This window comes from Aspergillus eucalypticola, assembly GCF_003184535.1.
Source record: "Aspergillus eucalypticola CBS 122712 chromosome Unknown BO83scaffold_5, whole genome shotgun sequence".
Classification (NCBI taxonomy): domain Eukaryota; kingdom Fungi; phylum Ascomycota; class Eurotiomycetes; order Eurotiales; family Aspergillaceae; genus Aspergillus; species Aspergillus eucalypticola.
The window spans coordinates 1,057,471-1,079,543 of record NW_020290279.1 but is presented as its reverse complement, the minus strand read 5'-3'; the positions used below and the strand labels follow the sequence as shown (position 1 = coordinate 1,079,543).

The 22,073-nt window shown below is 49.4% G+C and overlaps 8 protein-coding genes and 1 non-coding gene across 9 annotated transcripts; 6 read left to right on the top strand and 3 right to left on the bottom strand.

The window, feature by feature from the left end:
* Positions 1 to 930: 930 nt before the first annotated feature.
* Positions 931 to 3,177, bottom strand: BO83DRAFT_203635 (siderophore iron transporter). The gene is made up of 4 exons (XM_025526655.1): positions 2,721 to 3,177; positions 2,399 to 2,669; positions 1,977 to 2,319; positions 931 to 1,909 (listed from the first exon to the last, which is right to left on the bottom strand). Exons 1-4 carry the CDS (start codon positions 2,894 to 2,896, stop codon positions 978 to 980), a joined length of 1,722 nt encoding a protein of 573 aa, XP_025391257.1. The 5' UTR covers positions 2,897 to 3,177; the 3' UTR covers positions 931 to 977.
* Positions 3,178 to 5,609: 2,432 nt separating this feature from the next.
* On the bottom strand, positions 5,610 to 6,598 carry BO83DRAFT_376042 (uncharacterized protein). The gene has a single exon (XM_025530613.1). It carries the CDS (start codon positions 6,561 to 6,563, stop codon positions 6,021 to 6,023), a length of 543 nt encoding a protein of 180 aa, XP_025391256.1. The 5' UTR covers positions 6,564 to 6,598; the 3' UTR covers positions 5,610 to 6,020.
* A 1,354-nt stretch (positions 6,599 to 7,952) lies between these two features.
* BO83DRAFT_203566 (maleylacetoacetate isomerase) lies at positions 7,953 to 9,094 on the top strand. Its single transcript, XM_025526654.1, has one exon. The coding sequence runs from the start codon at positions 8,188 to 8,190 to the stop codon at positions 8,881 to 8,883; it is 696 nt and encodes a 231-aa protein (XP_025391255.1). The 5' UTR covers positions 7,953 to 8,187; the 3' UTR covers positions 8,884 to 9,094.
* A 1,655-nt stretch (positions 9,095 to 10,749) lies between these two features.
* Positions 10,750 to 12,791, top strand: BO83DRAFT_355466 (quinate permease). Its single transcript, XM_025529148.1, has 5 exons — positions 10,750 to 11,033; positions 11,086 to 11,501; positions 11,565 to 11,961; positions 12,021 to 12,448; positions 12,522 to 12,791. The coding sequence occupies exons 1-5, from the start codon at positions 10,937 to 10,939 to the stop codon at positions 12,723 to 12,725; spliced, it is 1,542 nt and encodes a 513-aa protein (XP_025391254.1). The 5' UTR covers positions 10,750 to 10,936; the 3' UTR covers positions 12,726 to 12,791.
* Positions 12,792 to 12,923: 132 nt separating this feature from the next.
* Positions 12,924 to 15,530, top strand: BO83DRAFT_355463 (GMC family oxidoreductase). Its single transcript, XM_025529147.1, has 6 exons — positions 12,924 to 13,325; positions 13,406 to 13,525; positions 13,580 to 13,796; positions 13,878 to 14,411; positions 14,469 to 15,072; positions 15,128 to 15,530. Exons 1-6 carry the CDS (start codon positions 13,294 to 13,296, stop codon positions 15,358 to 15,360), a joined length of 1,740 nt encoding a protein of 579 aa, XP_025391253.1. The 5' UTR covers positions 12,924 to 13,293; the 3' UTR covers positions 15,361 to 15,530.
* A 212-nt stretch (positions 15,531 to 15,742) lies between these two features.
* BO83DRAFT_t90 lies at positions 15,743 to 15,814 on the top strand. The gene has a single exon. It is a non-coding gene; the product is annotated as a tRNA-Gln (tRNA).
* A 604-nt stretch (positions 15,815 to 16,418) lies between these two features.
* BO83DRAFT_376036 (YoaK family protein) lies at positions 16,419 to 17,686 on the top strand. The gene is made up of 2 exons (XM_025530612.1): positions 16,419 to 16,835; positions 16,917 to 17,686. The coding sequence occupies exons 1-2, from the start codon at positions 16,613 to 16,615 to the stop codon at positions 17,516 to 17,518; spliced, it is 825 nt and encodes a 274-aa protein (XP_025391252.1). The 5' UTR covers positions 16,419 to 16,612; the 3' UTR covers positions 17,519 to 17,686.
* Positions 17,687 to 17,815: 129 nt separating this feature from the next.
* BO83DRAFT_376034 (MGR2/ROMO1 family protein) lies at positions 17,816 to 18,799 on the bottom strand. The gene is made up of 5 exons (XM_025530611.1): positions 18,653 to 18,799; positions 18,542 to 18,568; positions 18,456 to 18,485; positions 18,313 to 18,403; positions 17,816 to 18,223 (listed from the first exon to the last, which is right to left on the bottom strand). The coding sequence occupies exons 1-5, from the start codon at positions 18,705 to 18,707 to the stop codon at positions 18,100 to 18,102; spliced, it is 327 nt and encodes a 108-aa protein (XP_025391251.1). The 5' UTR covers positions 18,708 to 18,799; the 3' UTR covers positions 17,816 to 18,099.
* A 394-nt stretch (positions 18,800 to 19,193) lies between these two features.
* On the top strand, positions 19,194 to 22,034 carry BO83DRAFT_203493 (putative cytoplasm to vacuole targeting Vps64). The gene is made up of 3 exons (XM_025526653.1): positions 19,194 to 19,261; positions 19,395 to 20,727; positions 20,779 to 22,034. The coding sequence occupies exons 2-3, from the start codon at positions 19,606 to 19,608 to the stop codon at positions 21,895 to 21,897; spliced, it is 2,241 nt and encodes a 746-aa protein (XP_025391250.1). The 5' UTR covers positions 19,194 to 19,261; positions 19,395 to 19,605; the 3' UTR covers positions 21,898 to 22,034.
* The last annotated feature ends 39 nt before the right edge of the window (positions 22,035 to 22,073 follow it).

Below are 22,073 nucleotides of genomic sequence, written 5' to 3'. Positions count from 1 at the left end.
TATAGGATAAGTGTTGAAAATGTGGGTAAGAAGATGCGCTATGGTGCGGTCATTGATTCAGATTCTGACTGTGGATAAAGCATTTCTCTATCAAATTGTCTTTATATATATGACTGTGGGGGTGACATATCCGTATCATCTGAATTCTCACAATCTCCGAGGCAAGAGTATCTGAAGGCGGCAAGTCACAGCATTCGGCACACTACTGCTTACAGACATGATCTATCAATCCAATGCTCGAGGCTCAGCCTTGTCAGAAGCACTCATGTGATTCCGACTACAAGGCCTACTCTTCACCATTCAGCTTATTTGGACTCCATTAACGAACAGGAAGCCAATATATTTCTATCAATCGCATCCTTGAGACCTCCTCTCCCTATCATGTCATAAACTCCGCCCACTTGGACTACTACTACCTCAACATCCGCATCTACATGCCTTGCATTGATCGGAAGGACTCTTACTGTCAGAGGCACAGAGTATATAGACTTCTGCTTTTCAACTTATGGGTGCTCCGAGATGACCATATCGAACAATACTTTGAGCGATTTTGCAGCAGATTCGCGGGTCAATTGCATGGAACAATGCATTGTGTATAATAATGAATTAGCGGGCTCGAAGTGTCAGGGTGTCACCTGGGATAGGGTTGCTCCGAATGGGGCGAAGCACACCTATCAATGCGCCATGAAGATTGAATGTAGTGGATATACGGAAGTTGACGCCGGTTGGGTGGACGACTATCCGTGTAGTTCGCAATGTGTGATGCAGGTAATTGGGCCACAGGCAAATATAATGACCATATGTTCATTTCTGTAAGTGAAGGATCTCTTATATCAATGCAGTCGAGCTCGTCTATTAATAAAATAAGTACTGCACAAAACAAATCAAAATTAACATCACAGGCAAAGAGGTAACCCCCCCCCCCCACCCCCCAATTTCAAACACAATATATACAAAGCCCCTTTTTATCAACCCAACTAAAACAGGACCTGCCTCACATCCTTATTATCCTTAATCTTAATGTTCTTCATCATCAACACCCACGCAATCGACAGCGCCATGACCGCCGTACCCGCAATCATCATGTTCCGCTGACTCCAAGCATAAGCGTTCTGAATCGCAATTCTCGTCTCCGACCCAACCGGATAACTCAATTGCACATCCAACGACTCATAAATTTCCTCCCACTGATCCTTGGTCTCAGCGGGCAACAGCTCCCTCAGCTTCTGAGGCAGGGTATTAGTCCAGATAGCACCAGAGACACTAGCACCGACAGCACCACCAAGGTTACCGAATGTGCTCAGCAAGGCCAGCATAGCAGCATAATCTTCATGTCTAGATGCCGCCAGGACAGCAACCTGCTCAATAAGAATCAAGGTACCACCACCAACAGCCAGGAAGATCTGGCACATGCACATGTATCCGATGTTGAAGCCGGGCTGGCGGAAGTAGATCATCAAGCCGCTGGCCAGGAGGTAGAGCGGGACAGCCCACATGAGCAGCCACTTGAAGCGGCCGGTGACGCGGATCAGGTATCCGCAGCCGATCAGCCAGATGGGGTCCATGAGGTCGAAGATGGCGGCGATGTATCCGGCTTGGGTGAGGCTGGTGTTGTAGACTACTTGCAGGAAGGAGGTGAAGTAGCTGGCCCAGCAGTAGTAGGAGACTTGGTAGGTTATGTCCAAGAGGCAGGCGCCGATGACGGTGCGGTTGGCAATGAGGTGGTAGGGGATGAAGGGCTTGGGGGCACCCCAGCGTTCGTAGGCGACGAAACCGACGAGGACGAAGAAGCCGACGACCATCATTGCGATGATCTTGGCAGATTTCCATTCGCCTTCGGTGTTGCCGGCGATGTTGAACGAGGTGAGGAAGAGGATGAGTCCGCCGATCATGAAGAAGATGCCGATGACTGGTTGGGACGAGCATGTTAGTGGGGGGTTTGAGGTAGTAGAGGAATTTCTGGGGCGAAGGCTTACTGTCAAACTCGATGATGTAGAACCAGGTGCTCTGCCACCAAGTGCGAGTGCTTCGCGGCTTGTATTCCAGGCGTCCCTCCTTGTCTGCCTTGCGCTTCGCCAGTTCCCAGGTTATGACTAGAGGCATTGCGACGATGGGGAGTATGATGCAGATGGTTCCATAGGCCCAGCGCCAGTTGGTCTCGTGGAATTGGTTGGAGAGGGGAGAACCGGCAAAGGCCGTAATAATGTAGGGAGAGGAGGTGAAGGCATAGGCGATACCTCGATTGCGGAGCGAGGATGTATCGGAGGTCATCACATCGACACAGAAGATGACACCGGTGAAACCGACAGTGTAGAATGCCTGGTAGTGTCGGGTGGTTAGTATTATTGGGCATACCCATTAAAAGAGCAATCTCGTGCACACAGAGGGTAGAACTTACCTGAGCAGCACAGTACGTGGCAATGTTGTTGCAGCCAGCCATCATAATCAAGCCCATGATAGCAATCAACACCATGATGCAGACACCCAGAGTACGATCCCACAAGTTCAGCACCTTGGCAATAGGCATGACACAAGCAGCACCCATGACACTGGTAATAACAGTGATGACAGTGAGCAACGAGTGCTCCGAAAAGTCACTGGTGATATACGCGGAAAGGTTCGCGGTCAAGCTGCTGTTCAATCCATTGACGAAGTACAGAAGCCACATACTATACACTGTTTAGCAGTCGCTCGGAAGGAACACACTTCAAGCCACTCACGAGGCATAAGTAATAATCAGAGATTTCTTCGACCAAGAAGCAGTAACTGCTTCAGCGACGCGAACACCATCCTGCTTATCCTGATCATCCTCGACAGGCTGCTGAGGAGTATCGGGATCCAAAGAGATCGGATCCTCACTGACCCCGGTAGTGGTGGGAGGCTTGTCAGTGGCCATTTTAGGAGGGAAAAGCACAGCGATATGCCCAAAGCGCCTATATCATCAGTGGTAGGAGAAAGGTTCAAGAACTGATCGGCATCGAGGGAAGGATATGCGCCATGTTATAAAGGCTTGACATGGGACGATGAATTCTTCGCCTCCCACGCACGTCCCACACCATCCCAAAGCTTTCCCAGACTCCAATTTCCTGAGCGACCAACGCGAAAAGGAATTTGCGCTGGCTGTGGGTGCTGGTTCAGTCTTACAGTGGTAGTGGAACTCTAGGCAGTCTTGTCCTCTTGGCAAGCTGGCGACACCCCGTTCCACTTCGGATCAGATAATTCTCGCAGCTTGTGTCAGTGTGGTTCCATCACGAGAATCTTCCCCAAAAGTTTGTCTGCAAAAACCGTTGGTTTTGCCACATTTACATACATCTAGATCATCGAATCGAGCTCACGATGATTTCATATAGTATGTTGTAGTAGTCTCCTAATGCTGGTGTAAGGGTCTGGTGTCCCTGCTCCACTTAGACACTCCTCCCCTAATTTGTTTCCTGGCTCCTCATTGCACCATGACGCCTTCTAGCCCCCACTGTTCCGCGACTGCTGGTGGTCTGCTGTTTTACCGCGGGGCCCGAAAGGACCCGATTTCCAGCGCAATGATCTTGTTATGGTTCCTAGTGACGGTGACAAGCGGGCCGTGATAACATCGAGACCCACGGACATGGCACTGATGATGGAAGATAAGATGGATAAGAATTCAAGCTGGATTCTGAGGGCAGAAAAGAAGAGACCAAGGAAGATAAGTAGGCCTTCAATTTCGGTAATGCATGTCATCCATGCAAGAAGATTGCAAAAATCCCATGAGAGGACATGATCATCATCACCACCACATAAGCTAGGGGTGAATATGGGCCAGCTCCTCCCCTCCCCTCTCCATCGGAAAAAACCCGGCCATTTTCCCGCAAGAGCAAGACCGCACCAGCCGCACCAAAAAAAAACCCAACCCTTCCAGCCTGTTTCTAACGAAGGGGGGGGGCCCGGTAAGGGAAAGGTTCCAAAACAAGCCTAGTCAAGCCCGAAATATACTTGGCGGGTGTCACTAAACCTTATTCGCCGTATCTTATCTGATTTCGTATCGCACAATACCAGATCAAAACACACACACTGCGTGAAATCCCCGGCACCAAATCCACCCAAAGGTTTCCCTCGAACCATGCCAAATTTGGATACCTTTAGGCCGGGGGCGCTAATAACCTCTTCTCCTACTCCAGAACATACCTCCTCCCCAGCGGAACTTACTAAATGGCTGCCTAAATCTCTGCCATGGGTTAATCCCCACATGAAAATATTCATGTTTTCTTCTCTCCTCCAGAGATTGATAACGCATGACTCACTCGTGACCTACAGCCAAGAAGTAAGCGAGGTGTGGATCATGTTGTGCGTAGGAATGCGCTCTTGGCATATCCTTGGCGGGTTGGAAGAGCTTTTCCGCCGTTAGCTGATGCTGGGCATCGACTGGTGGAATTGGGATTATGTGGAAGGCATACGTAAAAGTAGACGCTTCAACTAGTAGTCCAGAGAAGATCTTTTGTCTGGACATATACGAGCTGAGATGCTGAGATGGTACGTAACGGGTTGAGTCTTGGTCAGTGAAATGAGATCTGCGCTTCCAGAGATCGGACAAGCAGAAGCAGGAAGAGGGCAAGGCAAAATTTTCGAGAGGACTCTCTGTCAGTGGTCCTGAGAAAAATCTCCTGTATGCACGTGGCAAGCATTCTGGCATGCTATACTTCGCACTAACCTCAACAGAACTATACCGCTCAGACGGCCATGTCCGCCCAGATCGCAGATGCAGTCAGTCCACTGTTGGCACAGTGGAGTTACACGATCATTACCATGGCTCTTAGTTTCCATTGCCGCTGAACAATCTCCGAGTAGAAACCGTAAGGTGAATGTGGCCTACACGTAGAGAGGCCTTAATCTATTCGCAAATGTCATTAGTCCTCAACTCCTCGTCCAATCTCCAAGGTCAAGCCATTCAGCTTCAGGTGGCCAAAACAGACAATATCCCTGTAGGGTTGATACAGCTGATCAAAACTAGTAGAAATAAATGAATAGCTCTCAGCTGCTCAGACTATGGCCAGCCTAGCTTCTCAATATAGGCGCCAACCGCGCTATAAGGCGGTACTTGAAAGAAGGCGCCACACCATCAAAACCTGTTATGGTCCCCTAGGACCGGCAGAAGCCATATTACTGGCTATTATCCACGAAACTAGGGTCTCTGAAAACGACCTAGGGGCTTCAGCGAAAGGAATAGCTTAGGAGATCTCCGAACTCGATATAAACTTGTCATTGGCGCCGTTATCGGCCTTGGTTTATTCGCCTTTGTGGATTCTGGTTCATTGTATGAGAAAGGGCCAAGAATAAGAGACGTAATCCTCGCACTATAGTAGTGGCATTCTATCTAGTGTGGGAGGACAGTTGCTGCTTAGACTTGAGGTAACAAGTTAAGGGGTGGCACGTGTACTAAGACTCTCACATTGTTTGACATCATGAAAGCAGAGCCTGCATGATAGGAAATAGGGGGAAAGAATTGCTTCAAATTTTTTCAGTATTTTATTTTTAGATTGGTTGCATGATGCTGACTTGTGTTTGTTGGAATCAGGTCATTTCTGTTCCCTGGCTTATAATGCTGACTATACAACCCGACTCTTATTTCTTGAAAGTGGCGGTAAGTAGCCTCTCATGACCAAAAAATTCAACAACCTCATGGTACTCATTGGTCTTGAATGATGCTGAATTGTGTGGTAAAAAGCCTTGTCATAATCAGGTAGACCACCCTCCTCCTCAGCCTTCAACTTCATCTGCACAAACCCTTCCATCTCCGCCCTCTCATCAGGAGTCAAGAGCTCGAACCGATCGCTCAAGTCGCCATCACCAGAAAAACTCCGATCGATCTTCGCCCAGTGTATCATATCGAACGCCCAGCTCTTTCTCGCGGCGTAGTTCAGCCAGAAGTCACCGCTTTCCCAGCTTCTGAGCATATGTCCTGACAGTCTATCATTCTCATTTATGATTCCTCGGTCAATTGCTGCTTGCTCTTTGTCCTTCAACACTTTCAAAGACACCGGCAGCACCTTCTAATATCTTGCTGTCCAATCATCTAAACCCTGTTTCCTGAGTTCTGGAAGCTCGAGTAGTAACCAGGACGGCGGGCTGCGAGCAAACCCTGTGGGGCCTGCGTAGGTGAACTCCCATTCCACCACGCCGGTCACCCGATGCTGTGCATTTGATAGAACGTTGCCAGGTCTGGGGTCATCACAGAACAATTTAAATGGGCCAGCGTCGTCTTCGCAAAGCTGATATGCGCGAGTGATCTTGCGGAACAGACATCGTGCGATGTACTTGGTTCGACGGTCTTCCGCGGAATCATTTGCATCGTTTCGTTGGGAAGTCAAGTGGAGAATGCGCATCTCAGCTAGTGCTTGGTAGTACAATGAGGCTGTTTTGAACGTGCTTTGGGGAAGTAAGTCTGGTGACACCCCACCCAATTGAACGAGCTCGTTCATATTAAAGGTAAGCGGACGATGCTTGACTACCCACGTATCATCGAATTCATCATCATCGTTAGCTTTACCGATGCAGCCTATCTCGACAAAAGAATGCTTAGATAATTGCAGCATAATATATGCCATCTGACCATAAACCCTTTCAGTTCTCTCTTGCGATAAGTTTGGGTTTAGCATCGGTCTCTCGTCGCGTGATAGGCCCGGTAAATTTAGACATCATTGAAGTCGCCTTCGTCGTTAATATGCTCCATGATGATAAAGGGTCCCAAACCCTTTGGACTCTCCTCTGTCATTCCATGATGAAGGATATGAGGTATTGGTAGACTGGTAAAATACTCCAAGAACCGCATGGCTTTCACTTCGCGCTGAACCTTTCCCTCATGGGAACATGGAAGCACCCGGGCACGGGAAGCGAATGATGGCAGAGCCTCCATCTTTGGAAAAGCAATTGTAGCCAGGCATTGAAGGAGCCTATTTGGGGAGCAAAAAGCTCTTTGGGGACTCCTCTGTGCTTGTCAATAGAGCCGCATATTTCTCGGAGAACGTCTGTTTGAAATAGCTTGTGTCGCCAGGGCGCGAAAGTTCTATTGCATTCGTCACATAAGGTGTCGTCGTAGTCCATGCATTGGGCTTCGCGGATTGGAGGGGGCGGAGCTGGGGATTTTGGGTGTATGTGTGTTTGGTTGTTCATTGTTTCTGTGGTAGTGGGGATAGATTATAATTAATGAGTAAGGTGATAATGTTCCTATACAGGAGCCATTTTCCAGCTAAGCGCTGAGGAGTTTGTGCAACTCAGTGACTTATATCTGTCATCGGACCAATCACAATACGCGGTGTAGAGTGGTGATTGATCATGTCAGGCTATTGAAAGTCATTATGACATTCAGAAATTTGTTAGTACTCATCTACTATAGCCATTGATCTCTTATCTAGATAGCGCATCAATATGTCGCGCCTCATCATCACTTAAAGAAGCTCTCCTGTTGGTAGGTAATGGCGTTATGCGCTTTAGATAGCTATAGGACTAATGAAGTAATAGTACATTCCTTCGTACGAATACGTGATATAGGTATAGATTAAATGACAGGCACAGATTGCAAACGCGATAAACACAAGCATAGTGCCTCGCGATGATGACACTTGCAGATTGTTTGAGCCACGTGCTAGTCAGCAGGATGCTTCTCGCGTGTCAGATTGAAAGCTTAAGGGGCTCCGGGGATCCTTTAGCTGGCCTGGCCGTCTTAGGTAAACGTATTCTGTCGTTTTAACATAAAAGCTAGCTGTGGAACAAACAAGTTTTGACACATGTAAGATCGTATAGAGCACTTTAGATCAGCTATCTGGCTTATCAGGTGGGTTTCTGATAGAGTTGGAACTCCAGACAACCCATAACAAGTGGTATTTCATCTTTGAGTGTATGTAGCATCTAGACATTTCGTGTTGGATACGCGATAAGTAAGACGCTAGTCATCACCAAATCGCCGTCGGGCTACCATAGGCCTAGCCAGCCTAGGGCTTACGCACGCTCTTCCTGGCCCATGGCAATTTCGGTTAGACACTCTTGATAGGATTGGGTATTCTGCTGGTGACATCTGTCAACATTAGCGACGTTTCTTTATAAGTATGCGACGACAGCCTCGTTGGAATTCATCTTTCCTACACTTTATCGACTTGCCTCATCACGTTAGTGGCATCAAGCGCAATTAATGATACAAGATTCAATCCACCGGCGGATAATATGCAAAACCAAGATACCTTTGAGCTATACTCGTTCTGGTGTTCCTCATGCTGTCAGCGGATCATAATCGCAGCTCATCTCAAAGGCATCACGCTCAAATATAATTATGTCGATCTGAGCGCAAGAGGACATCATGACGCAAAATACAAAGATGAACTGAATCCAAGTGCTAGTGTGCCGACCTTGGTTGTGCATCACCCCGACGGCACCAAGACCATTATCAGACAATCCATGACAATCCTCGAGTACTTTGAGGAAAGATTCCCGAACCAAAGCCCTCTGCTGCCACCTGTCTCAGCTTGGCAGGATCGCATCAAGGTACGCGACCTAGTCAACATCATCGCGATCGATGTTCAGGCGCCTACCAATTCCCGGATTGCCAAGCGTGTCAGGTCCGTGCGGGATAACGTGGAGGATCAGGTCAGCTTCGTTAGGCAGGCATTCACAGACGGCTTCCAGGCGTACGAAGCCCTGATCTCCGCATCCAGCAAGTTTTCTTTCGGCGATGAAGTGTCACTGGCCGATGTTGTGTTGGTTCCCGCGGTCGATCAGGCATTGATGTACAAAATGGAATTGGACTTCGTGCCCAATCTCCTCAGAGTCTATCACTCACTAAAAGAGCTAGAGGCTTTCAAGGCTGGAGATGGAAAGAACCAGGGTGATACCCCGGAGCAGTTCCGGGCCGCTTCCCAGTAGCTCTGGCCACTAGGCGGAGAGTCCCATTCGGCGGGTCCTATATGCATCTGCCGGGACACGTTTGTATATACCATATCTGCCGCACGATAAGTTGATAGTTCTGTAACTAAATGGACAAGTTCCAATGGCGAATAGGTAAATTAATAGAGTTAACAAAAAGGAAGAGTTGTGGTGATTGGAGCGCTATTGGCGCGACGTAATGGATCTGACCTATCCAACTTGAAGACAAAACTAACAAACATTATGCATGATTGTTACTTCTTGGCGTGTGCAACTCGAACCGAGCGTTAAAGTGAACCAAACTGCAAGCCTAGCAAATTTCAGACTCAGCACGAAACGGTTGACAGTTGAATCTGAAGACTGGCCCCTGCTGCTTGGCGCGCTTGAGATAGGAGTTGTTATCATAGCAAGATGACACGGGTCTATGTGACTTCGCAGAAATCGTGTCGTAGGATTGTACAGCACATTGAATGCCATCGAAAAAGCAATAGCATATCAACCATCTTCCTATTATCTGTCGGCTTCAGGTATGCGGAACGTTGCTGCTGACCTCGGTCTAGTAGCACAGAATTCAGGCTAGAGGGCTTCTGCAGGTAGAAGCATGGCCCTGCTAGTGTTTTGTGTATTTTCTTCAAGCAAACGCCTGATGTCACCGCTTTCCAGAATTGGTAGCAAACGTAAGAAACCGATATCAGTGCAGTGGATCGTATGCTGTTAGTGCTTATTCTCATCCACCAATTCTCCCTCTGGCAGTCTATAATTGTGTAACCCGAGCTGCCATACGTAGATCAAGTCGTAATCAATGCATGCGCTTCCGAAGAGTGCTCAGACCACACGCAATGGCAGACACTCGAGTCATGAAAATTTGCGATGATCATGTTCGTGGCGCGGGGTAAGCAATGCTGGATATAGTATGCCAGAGAGCCTCGCGCCTCGGAACGCCCACGATTATTCCCCACCGACCTAGTATTCCGATCGCGAAAGTTTAAGGGGTCCGGTCGGTTATCTTGGCAAAATGGAAGATCATCTTCGGTAATGGTGTCATAACCCCCATATCTCATGTCTAAAAGTATGTGTGACGAGGCCGAAAGGAAGAGAAATGAGTGATGCGACCTGTAGAGTTTTCCAGAGTGGTGTGGAAGCAGATAGATCACTCACGACTAGTCGAGTCGTCCCAATATGCGGTTTCTTCTGACTCGTCTCCGGAAGTAATCAGGGTGGTGCAGGGAAGAAGCCATCATGGACACGTGGTGTGTGATGTTGTTGCCTGCCAGGATTGTTGTGAGTATTATTTTGTGGGGCAAATACTCTCCAAAGAATTCTTGCAAGAAGCGGACGCGGTTAAGGCTTCTGGTAGCTGGGAGGAGGAACGGTGGAGGTAAAGATTAGACTGATGTTGGTGACATGCTGTTGGAGATATTGCCGCACGAGTTACCTTAAGTCAGCTTTTGACTATCAGCAATGCCCTGGTTATGAGCATGATACAACTGGAGTCATTGCAAAGTTTTGCCCAAGATTATTGTGGTGTCGTCAAATTTCGAAGTGCGGCCCCTGAAAAGAATAACGGTTCACGGGAGAGACATCCGGGGACTCGTCTGGCTCCGACCCGGCCAGTTCACTGAAACTAGATGGGCAATACATCTTCAGCGATTGGCGGAGAAGACAGCCTGCAGGGTACTTGGAAAGCTTGCGCAGACCCCGGCACACCATCCGGTTGCATTGGGAAGTGGAAAAGCCAGGTCAGCATGAAGGACAGTGGGAGTGGGTGGGGTATGGTTGGCTGTTAGAGAGCGGGTAAGGCTGAAGCACATCCCACTCGCTTTGTGGTACCGGATCCACTGCACGCGCTATTCACCCCCTAGGGCCCTCAATTCTCTGTGCTGGTTTGTAGGAGAAATCGTGGCTCTTTAGTCACGCCCAAGAGGGGAGATGAGAAGATTTTCTGTCGCCTGATAAGAAAAATGATTCCTTCCCTTCTTACTCAAGCATCCCTCCACATCATTCCAATGTCCCTCGCTACGCCAACTCTCAGTCTCTGGTTTCTTTTGCCAGGATGCAGGGCCTAAAGCAGCATCTTTTTCTGTTTAGGAAGCTCACCCTAAAGCTCCTATGTGCTGCAATCTGCTTTGGCTTATCGGGCGCTGCCCGGGGTCCGTTGTTCCCCTCCCTTTTTGTGCATCCTGGCGAACTGACTCTTTATAGGTCTTGATTCTGGGCTTATCGCCAGCACTGTGGCGGAACAATCGTTCGTTGATCAGTTTCGCCTAGAGGCCGACTATCTCAGTGCATCCCAAAAAGCCAATCGCTTGTCGAACATCACCTCTATGGTCCACATAGGCAGCTTACCGGGGGCTATAGTCGCATTTCTGTGCAGCGAGCGCATCGGAATCCTTTGGACCTTCCGTCAATGTTGCTTGATGTGGATCATTGGTTCTGTGGTGTTTATCACGTCCCGTGACCTTGGGCAGGTATATGCCGGTCGATTCATAATGGGACTTGGTATTGGACAGTTTGGTGTAATGGCCCCGATCTACCTCGGGGAGGTGGCACCCAGAGAAATTCGCGGGATGCTTGTAGGCTTATACGGCATGTCAGAATATCTGGGAATTATGATTGGGGTGAGCATAACAATAATCTAAATAGAAAAGTACGTGACTCAGCTTACTTACTGACCTTGACAGTACTTTTCAATATGGGGGGCGTCCATTCACATCCCCGACTCGAGTGCGAAGCAGTGGGTTATCCCGCAAAGCGTTCAAATAATGTGGGCAGGCCTGCTACTGATCGCTTCTCTGCTCTGTGAGGAGAGTCCTCGTTTTTTGTGTCGAAAGGACCGTCCTCTAGCAGCACTCCAATCGCTTGCACGACTATGGAACGTGTCACCACTGGATCCGGGAATACATGTTGAAGTCTCAAATGTCAAGATTCAGCTCAAACTTGAGCGCGAGGTGGCATCACGATCAGGTCTTATTGGAGTGCTGAAAGAGCTTTTTGGGACAAAATCCCACTTGAAACGGATCGCCTTCGTGTTCATCCTGCAGTGCTTGGGCGAGTGGTCCGGCCCCAACTCGGTGACTAGTAAGTCTCAGCCCCGGAATCAGCAATACGCACGCTCGGGCTAATCTGGCATACACTAGCATATGCCCCCGAATTATTCGGACTCTTCGGTATCCAAGGCCAATCGCAAAAACTCTTCACGACGGCGGTCTTTGGCGCTGTCAAGTTCGTATTCGCGCTAATTTCGGCAATCTTCTTGATCGATTATCTGGGCAGGAGGAAGACATTATATATCGGCCTCGTGCTTCAGGTTATCGCACTGACCTATGATTCGATCTTTCTCACTATATTTAGCTCCCTATCTGGTCAGTCGCAAGATGACCCAGCAGTAAGGCATGCTGCCATCGGCGCAATTGTGATGATTTACTTCATTGGCATTGGATGGGCCCTGGGTTGGAATTCAATCCAGTATTTGATCACCGCCGAGTCCTTCCCACTGGGGGTTCGGATCGCAGGTGTGACTCTCGTTACACTGTGGCACTATGCCAACCGGATCGGCATTTCCAAGGTTGGTTCCATGTATATCCTTGGCGCAGATCGACTGTCGGGATGATATTGACGAGAGATTCCTTCCCTCCTAGGCAACCACGTTGATGCTGCTCGACCACGACTCCCTAACCCCCAAGGGTACTTTTTGGTTTTTCACAGGAATGTCCTTGCTGGGACTCCTATTCACATGGTGTTTCCTGCCCGAAACTGCTGGTAAGGCGCTGGAGGAGACCAATGAGCTGTATGCAAGGGATCGGGGTGGTACAACCCCGCACGACCAAAAGGATGCTAATTAGAGTCGGAAAATGAGCGGAATTTGCCCGCCTCTCTGTATCTACTCAAAAATGAGTTCTGAATCGTTGGGAACCAACTAAGGTTATATCCGTTGACAGCCAAGAGGCCGCATATTTCCGTTATTCCTCAAACTAAGGTTTGAGCTATCAAATTACCCCGCAAGCCAAATTGCTCGTAATTCTCCTCGCTGACAAAGTAACGATCCATCTACTCCTCCTCAATGGGTCGAGTTAATCAATATGCTCCGCCACAGTCGACTTCAAGTGGGGTAAGCTTTAGGATAGTGTGCAGATATCGGTCAACTGCGTGACTCAATTGGCGGAGGAGGTTTCAAGCTAGATGGTAGGTGCTGTTAGAGCGGAATACCATTTCAGAATGGCGCTTGTTCTTGCAGCTGTAATGTCAGGTTTTGCAAAGTATGGCCGCGGAATGAGTTCCTGCTACCGGCCATAGTACCAGTATAAATCCGAACGTGTCCGCATGGCTCTTTCTGCACTACTGAGGAGCTTTCTCACAGTTTGCCTACCGTTATTCAAGCCACCTGTTGGCTGATCGACTGTGGTGCGCAACATGGAGAATTCTTTTGACTACATTATCTGCGGGTTAGTTTCACTTAGTATAGAGTGCGCTTTTTGTCTGATCTTTGTCTTCACTATGACTAACTGCTCACTTCTACACTCAGGGGTGGCACCTCAGGATGCGTAGTTGCCGGTCGCCTGGCTGAGAATCCGCACATAACAATTCTTCTTATCGAAGCTGGACAGCATAATAAAGATCTCGAGAATGTCCATATGGTTGGCGGGTTCGTACGCGCATTACACTCCTAGGAAGCGGTCCAACTTTCTTACTTGACTAGCTGGAGTAATCTGCTCGACTCTACGACAGACTGGAACATTGTCACTCCGCCCATGCCCAACGTCAATAATCGGCAAGTCAAGCTCAGCAGGGGCAAATTCCTAGGAGGTTGCAGTGGCTGCAATGGGACAGTTTGCATACGCGGCAGTAAGCAAGATTACGATGACTGGGGTCTGGATGGGTGGAGTGGCAAGGAATTCTTCAAGTACATGCAGAAGGTAACTACTGTCATGCCCATTAACGATAAGCCAGGGGGGCGGGGGTGCTTTGAGACTAGAAAACTAACATCTTTCTTCCAGGCCGAGACGTTTCATACTAAACCCTGGTTTAAGGCATCCGATCAGCATCATGGAAACTCGGGTCCGCTCCACGTCGAACCACATGATCTCGCGCCCATTTCAGAACGCGTCATGGACTCTTTCGTTTCGCAGGGCCTTCCATTGGATCCTGACATGTTCACGACTGGGGACACACCTCATGGGTGTGGCCATGTACCACGGTCAGTGTACAATGGCATCCGCACTACTAGCGGAGACTTTGTCACGAATGGGTACCATCGCAACAATGTTACGATCATGACAAACACCACTGTGGACAAGATACTCTTCAAGAAGACCCCAAGTGGGCCCAAAGCGGGCGGTGTCTCGGTGGTAACAGCAAATGGGCCACGGGCACTACATGCCAAGAGGGAGATAATCATCAGCAGTGGATCTTATTGCAGCCCTACAATTCTGATGAGGTCTGGGCTAGGTCCGAAGGAAGAATTGCAGAAACACAACATTGAATGTTTGGTCAACCTCCCGGGCGTCGGGAAAAACCTCATGGATCATTTGGTAGGTGCTATATGGCAGTTTCATCTATGAAGTTAGCATCTAATCAGAACTGTCCAGATCGTTTTCATGTTCTACGAGACAGAAAAGCCTGGTCTGACGACCGACCACCACGTCTACCACGGCGATAGTTTTGACAAAACCTACGCGCTTTGGAAGGAGAAAAAGGAGGGGTTCTTGTCAACCTTCCCTTTTGGCTCCTTTGCTTTTGCGCGTCTTGATGAACGTCTTAAGAATGAGCCACTGTGGAAAAATGCGCCACGACAGCCAGGCCGTGATCCCATGGGTCTGACACCCAATCAGCCGAACGTTGAGCTCTTTACTACGGAATGTTACGGCGGTCCTAAACAGTACGATCAATTTCCTATTGATCACAAGTACGCATTCTCAATCATCGCCGAATTGTTCTCGCCTAGGTCTCGCGGTAGTGTGACCTTGAAATCTAAGGACCCCTTGGAGAAACCTGTAGTGGACTGCAACTACCTCGCAGACCCGCTCGATCTACTTGTGTTAACTGAAGCCTGTAGATTCGCAAATGAGATCATTACCAAGGGCGCTGGGACGAAGGACATCGTGAAAGGCTCTTGGCCTCCTAATCTGACCCACCACACTTACACGAAGAGAGAAGAGTGGATACCTTATGTGAAAGAACATGCGACAACTTGTATGCTTCTTCCTTCTGTCTGTTGGCATCACTCATACTGATTGACTTATACTAGGCTATCACGCTGGAGGTACCTGCGCAATGGGCCCAGATGGCGACACCAACGCTGTTCTCGATAACAAGTTACGTGTTCGTGGCGTGGCCGGACTCCGTGTGGCAGATTGTAGTGTCATGCCAACTCTGAACGGAGGACATACTCAGATGCCTGCTTATGGAATTGGCGAGAAATGTGCGGACCTCATCAAAGAGACGTGGGCATCCCAGGCCCTCAATGTAGCGAAGCTCTGAGGTTTCTTACCGTGTTGGTGCCAACAGTGCGGCTTTGAGGATCGGCAGCCGTCTGGTTCTGGTAAAGCTGCCGTATATTTGCTTGGATATTTACGTTATATATATGTCATGAGCTACGACGCCTTCTTCTGATTAAGACTTCAATTACACTTGGTTCCATGGTTTCGTTCACACGATGATTGTCATGAGATAGATCAGACGATAAGCAAGTGAAGGTTGGAGCACCGATATGTCTATAATCTCACCATCAAGCCGGGCACCTCGCAACAGGTGTATGCGCTGATAACCTTGATGCCTTCAGAGTCGAAGAGGAGGCACTAGATATGGGTTTATTTATTTACGCGCTCTATAAGGTCAACTTATTATATCCTTTCAACAAACAGGTTGTGTAGTGTAATGGTTATCACTCTGGATTCTGATTCCAGCAATCCCGGTTCGATCCCGGGCACGACCTTTTTGTATCCTTGGCATCATGGTCCGAGCCATGTTTTTTTGTTTCGCCCACCAAGCGTTTCTATTATCCTTACCAAATGAAACCTTGTCATTTTTTCCTCTTCTTGCTCCAACTCCCTCCCACCTCGGCCTCAGCTACCCGATTAACCATGATATCACCCACCCGACAACCCCCTAAACACCCAATAACAACCACTGCCGTCAGCCTTGTGGGCCCAACCGCCAATTCAACCTCAACGCTACCCACTCCTTACGATGCCGATAACCCGTCCTACCAGCCAACCCACTCCAATGCGCCATTGCCATTTGTCCATCCTCCCTTAGGGCTGTCGCAGTAAGGCTGATAGTGTGCTAGCGTGCTTGCGTGCTCGCAGCAGAAAATGGCGCGTGAAGAACGAAAAAGAAAAACGCTGCGTTGTACAGGATATCCAGCCAGATACGTATGTTCCCAAGTTTCTTTTTCTCAATCCCGCTCGGAGATTTTCGTAGTAAGGGGCTGCTGCTCTGGTTTGCCTTCTTTCGTTTGTAGTTAAGTTTCCTACCTATTTATGGAGATATTCTCCCCCCTCCTCTTAGGGTTTAGGGTGTTGAAGAGGGGGGTGGCTAGACTCTTCCAATCTTTCTATCTGTGATGGCGTTTCGTAACTTTGTCTTTTAATCTATCTTTTCTGCATGTCTTAATCCGATATAGTCGGTGGTGTTATCATTGCTTGCTTGCCGCATGCATATATCATCTTAACTTTATCCTTGTACATATCTCATCGCCTTATTACTTACTATACTGTACTACTGCTCAGGAATGTCAGAGCCCTTCCACCCCGCGAAATCACCGGCTCTCCCGGTCGTGGAATCCTCCACAAACCCCAAGTCCCCTCAATCCCAGCAGACGAAAGTGCGCCGATTAAGAGAGACTGTCGATAGCAACTATGCCGACATCATCTGTATCATTCTGTGCTTCGTCACGGGGCTTTGCGACAGCTCCGCATTCAATGCGTGGTCATGCTTCTTAGCTATGCAAACCGGTTGGACATCTCCCCTTCCCCTTTATCCCACCACTGGCACCACTTCCCTCTCATTACTGACAAAATTCCTTTAATAAAAAGGAAACACCGTCGTCCTCGGCCTCGGCGCCGCCTCCCTCCCCAAGGATGACAGCGACAGCTGGCTAAAATCCATCGTGTCAATCGCCAGCTTCGTGACCGGCTCATTCATATTCAGCTTCGTCGGACGACACCTCGGTCCCGCCCGTCGCGGCACGCTCTTCGCCTCCTTCATGGTGCAAGTGATTCTCATCGTGATTGCCGTCTCCCTGATCCAGTCTGGAATTGTCGCGGAATCCGAAGCCGATGTCATCTCTGGCCACCACCATGGCGGCAAGCTCCTTGAGCTGATTCCTATTGGCTTGCTGGCGTTCCAGTCCTCCGGGTCTATTAATAGTACGCGCTCGTTGGGATTTAATGAGATCCCGAGTGTGGTTATCACGAGCGTGTATTTTGATATTGCGTCGGATAAGAATATCCTGGCTGTGCAGAATGTTAAGCGGAATAGGAGAATTGCGGGCGTGGTGGCTCTGTTGATTGGAGCTATTGTGGGCGGTTGGTTGAATAGGAGTGCTGGCGGGATGGCGTCGACCTTTTGGTTGGCGGCTGGGATTAAGTTCCTTATTGGGTTGGGGTGGTTGGTTTGGATGCCTGTTAGGAACTAGTAGGTTGTTGGACGGGGTGGGTTGGGGGAGTGGTGCGATCACTTGGGATATGGTGGTTAGTGAGGTATGTGGTGTGTGTATGTAGGGAGGGAGTGCGATTGTATAGTATTTTGTTTAGGGGGCGTTGTTGTATAGATGGATGGGTAGACTTGGGTTCGCGAAAAATAGAAGGTATAGATTTCTTTTTCATGCTTATTTGCTGAGTAGGGTGGGTGCGAATGTAATTGTTAGTAGCATCGTACTTCACAGAGGGAAACAGCAAAGTTCAGTTGATGATCAATATAGTGAGGAATAACACCAGCACATGCTATGTATGCATCATTCATGACTTCCATTATGATTAACACAACCGGTCCGGGACGCTTAATACATTGCAAAGCATCAGGTGACTAGCGGACAGGGCTGAGTTGCCCTTCGATATGTACATGATACTGCCACTGCTGCTCTGCTCTGTCTTGCGTCTCGTCGATTAACATGTCATTCCTTGTTCCATGTTTCAGGATACGCTATCGTACAGTCTTCCTCCACCTCACAAAGCCCACATCCCTCAATTGGTATAATTCCATCTTCTCATCAAGTATTTAGTCGCGCATAGGGCGCAGAGGGCTCTGACGGGGGAGCATCATCGGGGGACCACGAGCGCGGAGCCAGGCGTCGTTGTGAGGGCCTTCAGTACGGATAACGCTGCCAATGGACATGAAGAGACTATCAAGAGAGTATGGTTAGTATCGAGCAGTCGAACATACAGAAGCGATGAATAGACGTAGAATCGCAAGGAATAGCGCAGAACATACCCAAAAGTAGCACCAGAACCAAGCATGTATTTACCCAGGGTACGCATAACACCGTTAGGTCCAGCTCCGTACTGGAAGATGGTGACAGTTCCTGCTTCAGATTAGTCGGGTTCAAAGGAGGGGTTGCGTTTGCATAGACGGACCGATGATGAAACCCATGATACCTCCAACAGCTGTTGGAAAAAGGATTAGTACCTTAATAACTAGCATGCGAACTTGTTCAACCTACTGGATCCCATCATGGCACCCATCTTCACTGTAAATAAAGTCAGTAAATCAGTACGGTAGATTGAGTGAAACTCATCCAGCTGGTGAATGGCATGGGGTCCGGTTAACTAACTCTTCTCAAAGGTAGAGGGACCATGCCCTTGAGGGGGACCAGCAACGACGGGCATGTTGAATGATAGTTAATAAATATACAGCGAGCGCAAAGAATTTGACAGCACAAGACCAGTTTCCCTCAGACGGTCGATTCCTCCGGCTTCAGTCTTCTAGAGTCGGCAGCAAAGCTCCAACGGTGGGCGCATCGAAACCCGAGGCCCAGAAGCACGTGACACCGCCTGCCGTATCGAGAACCAAAGGTCCGTGCGGTATTACCTAAGCACACGTGTGTTCACACGTGATTTTTGGCCTCAGGCGTAGGGAGACGAAGGAAGCCGTGAGCTGATCGGCTCTTCTCTCCCGCCGCAAGTTGGTGGCTCTCCCCATGAAGTCTGCTCCTGAATCGTCTGATCCAGTGCCTCGACTTACTATTTCGGCGGCTTAGGAGCCTGTGCAAGGCGGTAGTTCCGTCTCGTGCCTCCGTCTTCGTCGCTGCCCGGTCGCTTGGTCCGTTCACTCCTCGGTTCGGGCCAAGACCTCCACGCCTCCTTGGTCAGGACTGAAGCGCCTTCTTGCCTCACCATCAGATCCCTTTTTAGACTCAACTGTTCATACTCATCCTGCCGTGGTAAGTTTGACTTGCTAGCTGTTGGGTCTCGCATGGCACTTGACGATGGCAGGCGCTGTTGTGTCGATACGGAAACGGACTCGATGTTTATATGAGGGTCGTCCGGACAATTGCTAACGTGACCTCTCACCAGCCGAACGGACTGTATTCACGATATTTCCGCGCGCCTACCGTCGCTACAAACATTTGTGCCTTCGAGGTCCGTCGCGACGGGCACTCACGGGCGGTTAGCATCCGAACGCTTCTCCTTGCATACGTTGACGATCCTCTTTTTCCGTTGAGCGGACGAGCGCCTATGAGATAGAGCTCCTTTCCATCACACTCACCATACGCTATCCTTCTCCATGACTGCTGTGGCATCACCACCTAGTGTGCAATCAGGCCCTCACTTGGGATGGTTCGACTCTGGTAACGGAGGACAAGGTGCTCTGTCTTCAATGGACGCGGATGAAGTCTCACGAACATTTTTGCCGCGAAGGACTGTTCAGAGATCGAATTCCTCCTCTTCCCTAGCATCTACATCATCAACCTCAACCGCTATAGTCACGCCGCAACCCTCTAATGCGGGACACGTGAACAACGTCGAACACGCTACATGGTCAGCAAAGAAGAAATCCTCAAGAAATAATTGGACAACTTCTAAGTCAGAGCCGGTGGCTGGGCTGAGCAGCGCCCGCTCCCAGGCTATGCCGGCCTTTTCTTCGGGCCCAGGAGCCTCTTCTACTATGACCGCGATTCACCAGCCGTCTTCCATTGTTCCATCTCAACACATGCTTCAAGCATCACAACAAAATGGCGTACGCGCCGCGAGCGCACCAGCAGGCGATCCTCCCGCCATTCTCACACTCTTACCCATCAACGGTACCTTCGACAAGAAGCAGATCAACGTACCGTTCTATCCGGACCTACTACGCATAGGCCGTCAGACAAACGCCAAGACTGTGCCAACCCCGGTGAACGGTTACTTCGATTCCAAGGTGCTGTCTCGACAGCACGCCGAGATCTGGGCAGACAAGAGCGGAAAGATTTGGATCAGGGATGTCAAGTCGTCAAACGGTACATTCGTCAATGGGCAGCGGTTGTCTCCGGAGAACCGCGAATCAGAACCCCATGAGCTTCGCGAGAACGATACCTTGGAACTCGGAATTGATATCGTCAGCGAGGATCAGAAAACGGTTGTTCATCATAAGGTTTCCGCCAAGGTTGAACATGCCGGTGTATACAGCAGCATTCCGAATATCTTGGACCTCACACTAGGCGACTTGGATCCTGCTTCTGGAAATGGACTGCTCCCGTCTCCCCTTAGTCAACCGATGTCACATCTCAGAGGACGATCGGGAAGCACCATGAGCAACCGCAGTGCCCAGAGTGCAGCCAGCAGTCAATTCAACGCAATACAACAACAACGTCAGATGAACTATTGGAATTCCCCTATATCTATAGAACAAGTTGTTAAGCGACTTACGGTATGTCATCAAGGTCACATTCGCAGCGAGCTTGCTCTAACACGATTTCAGAGTGAAATGAAACAGGCTAAACAACAGTCACAAGAGCTCCGGCAAACGGACGAGTTCTTGACTACTATAATGAAACCCGGATATGCGGAGAAGGAGAAACCGAAGCCTTCACCAGCGGATAACAATGCACCCCGTCCAGTTAATGGGCGGCCAAAGATGCCTCGCGTAGATTCCTTCTCTCGCTTTTCGGACCCTCCAGCTCCTCCACCGCAGCAACCCTTGCCCGAAAAGCCCGATGCTTTGCCGCGGAATGGCACAGACGCCCTATCGCCGTTGAAGCGATCCGAGACAGAAAAGTCTAAGCTTGGCCCGAACTCCCCCGTTACACGTGAAAATAGCCAGATCTTGTCTCTCATTGAGGCTCTGTCCTCCGCTAAAAGGGAGCTCGATAGTCAGGGTGCTCGTGTCAAGGAGCTAGAAGCGATGCTGATTCAGGAACGAAATGCTCGTGAATCTGCCGAGGAGAAGGCCCGGAGCTTGGAGATGAAATCCATTCAGCCTGCTCCAAGCCTCACCACAGATGCTGAAGCCGAAGACAGCACTAAGAACTTGACTGAATTGGAAGAGCCAAAGACTACGCTGCCGGATGCCGAAGCTTCGATCGATTCTGATGCACCCGCTTCTGAAAAGGAGCCCTTGGCAGAAAGTCAAACAGATGTTTTACAACGTCGTCTCGAGTCAATGATACTGGAGATGGAGGAGATGAAGAAGCAAGTCACAATGTTCAAAGACCGGGCAGAAGTCGCGGAGAATGAGACTGTTGAGGCGCGGAAGTCGCTGGCGGAGATGATTGAAACTCTGCGGCAAGAGCGCGCAGAGCGTGCTCAGGGCAAAGTAGTGTCTGGTGCGCAGACAGATGCTCCTGCTCCTGCTGGTTCTCCATCTGAGCCACAAGAGCCCGCCGAAGAGAAGGGCAGCGTGTGTGCTGAGCAATCACAGCTTACTGCGACGCTGTCAGCTACAAAAGCGGTGGACAACGCAAACACGACGTTTGCGACACAAGCACACCGCCACGACGTCTTAGAGCAATCCAGTCCTTTTGCTTCTATGCTTGGAGTGGTGCTCCTCGGCGTTGGGCTGATGGCTTACCTGAACAGCTGGCAGAAGATGGACAAATGATCATTTGGGCTAGCACATCATGCCTTCTGCTGGCGCATGACATAAATTGTGCATTCGATAACACCTTGAAAAGCTCGTCTTGTTCTTCAAGTTACTAACATTCGATCCTTCCTTCATACCTTTTCTTTCTGATTCTCCGCTGGTTCTATTTCATAGTTTGTCTCATCTTGTATTCT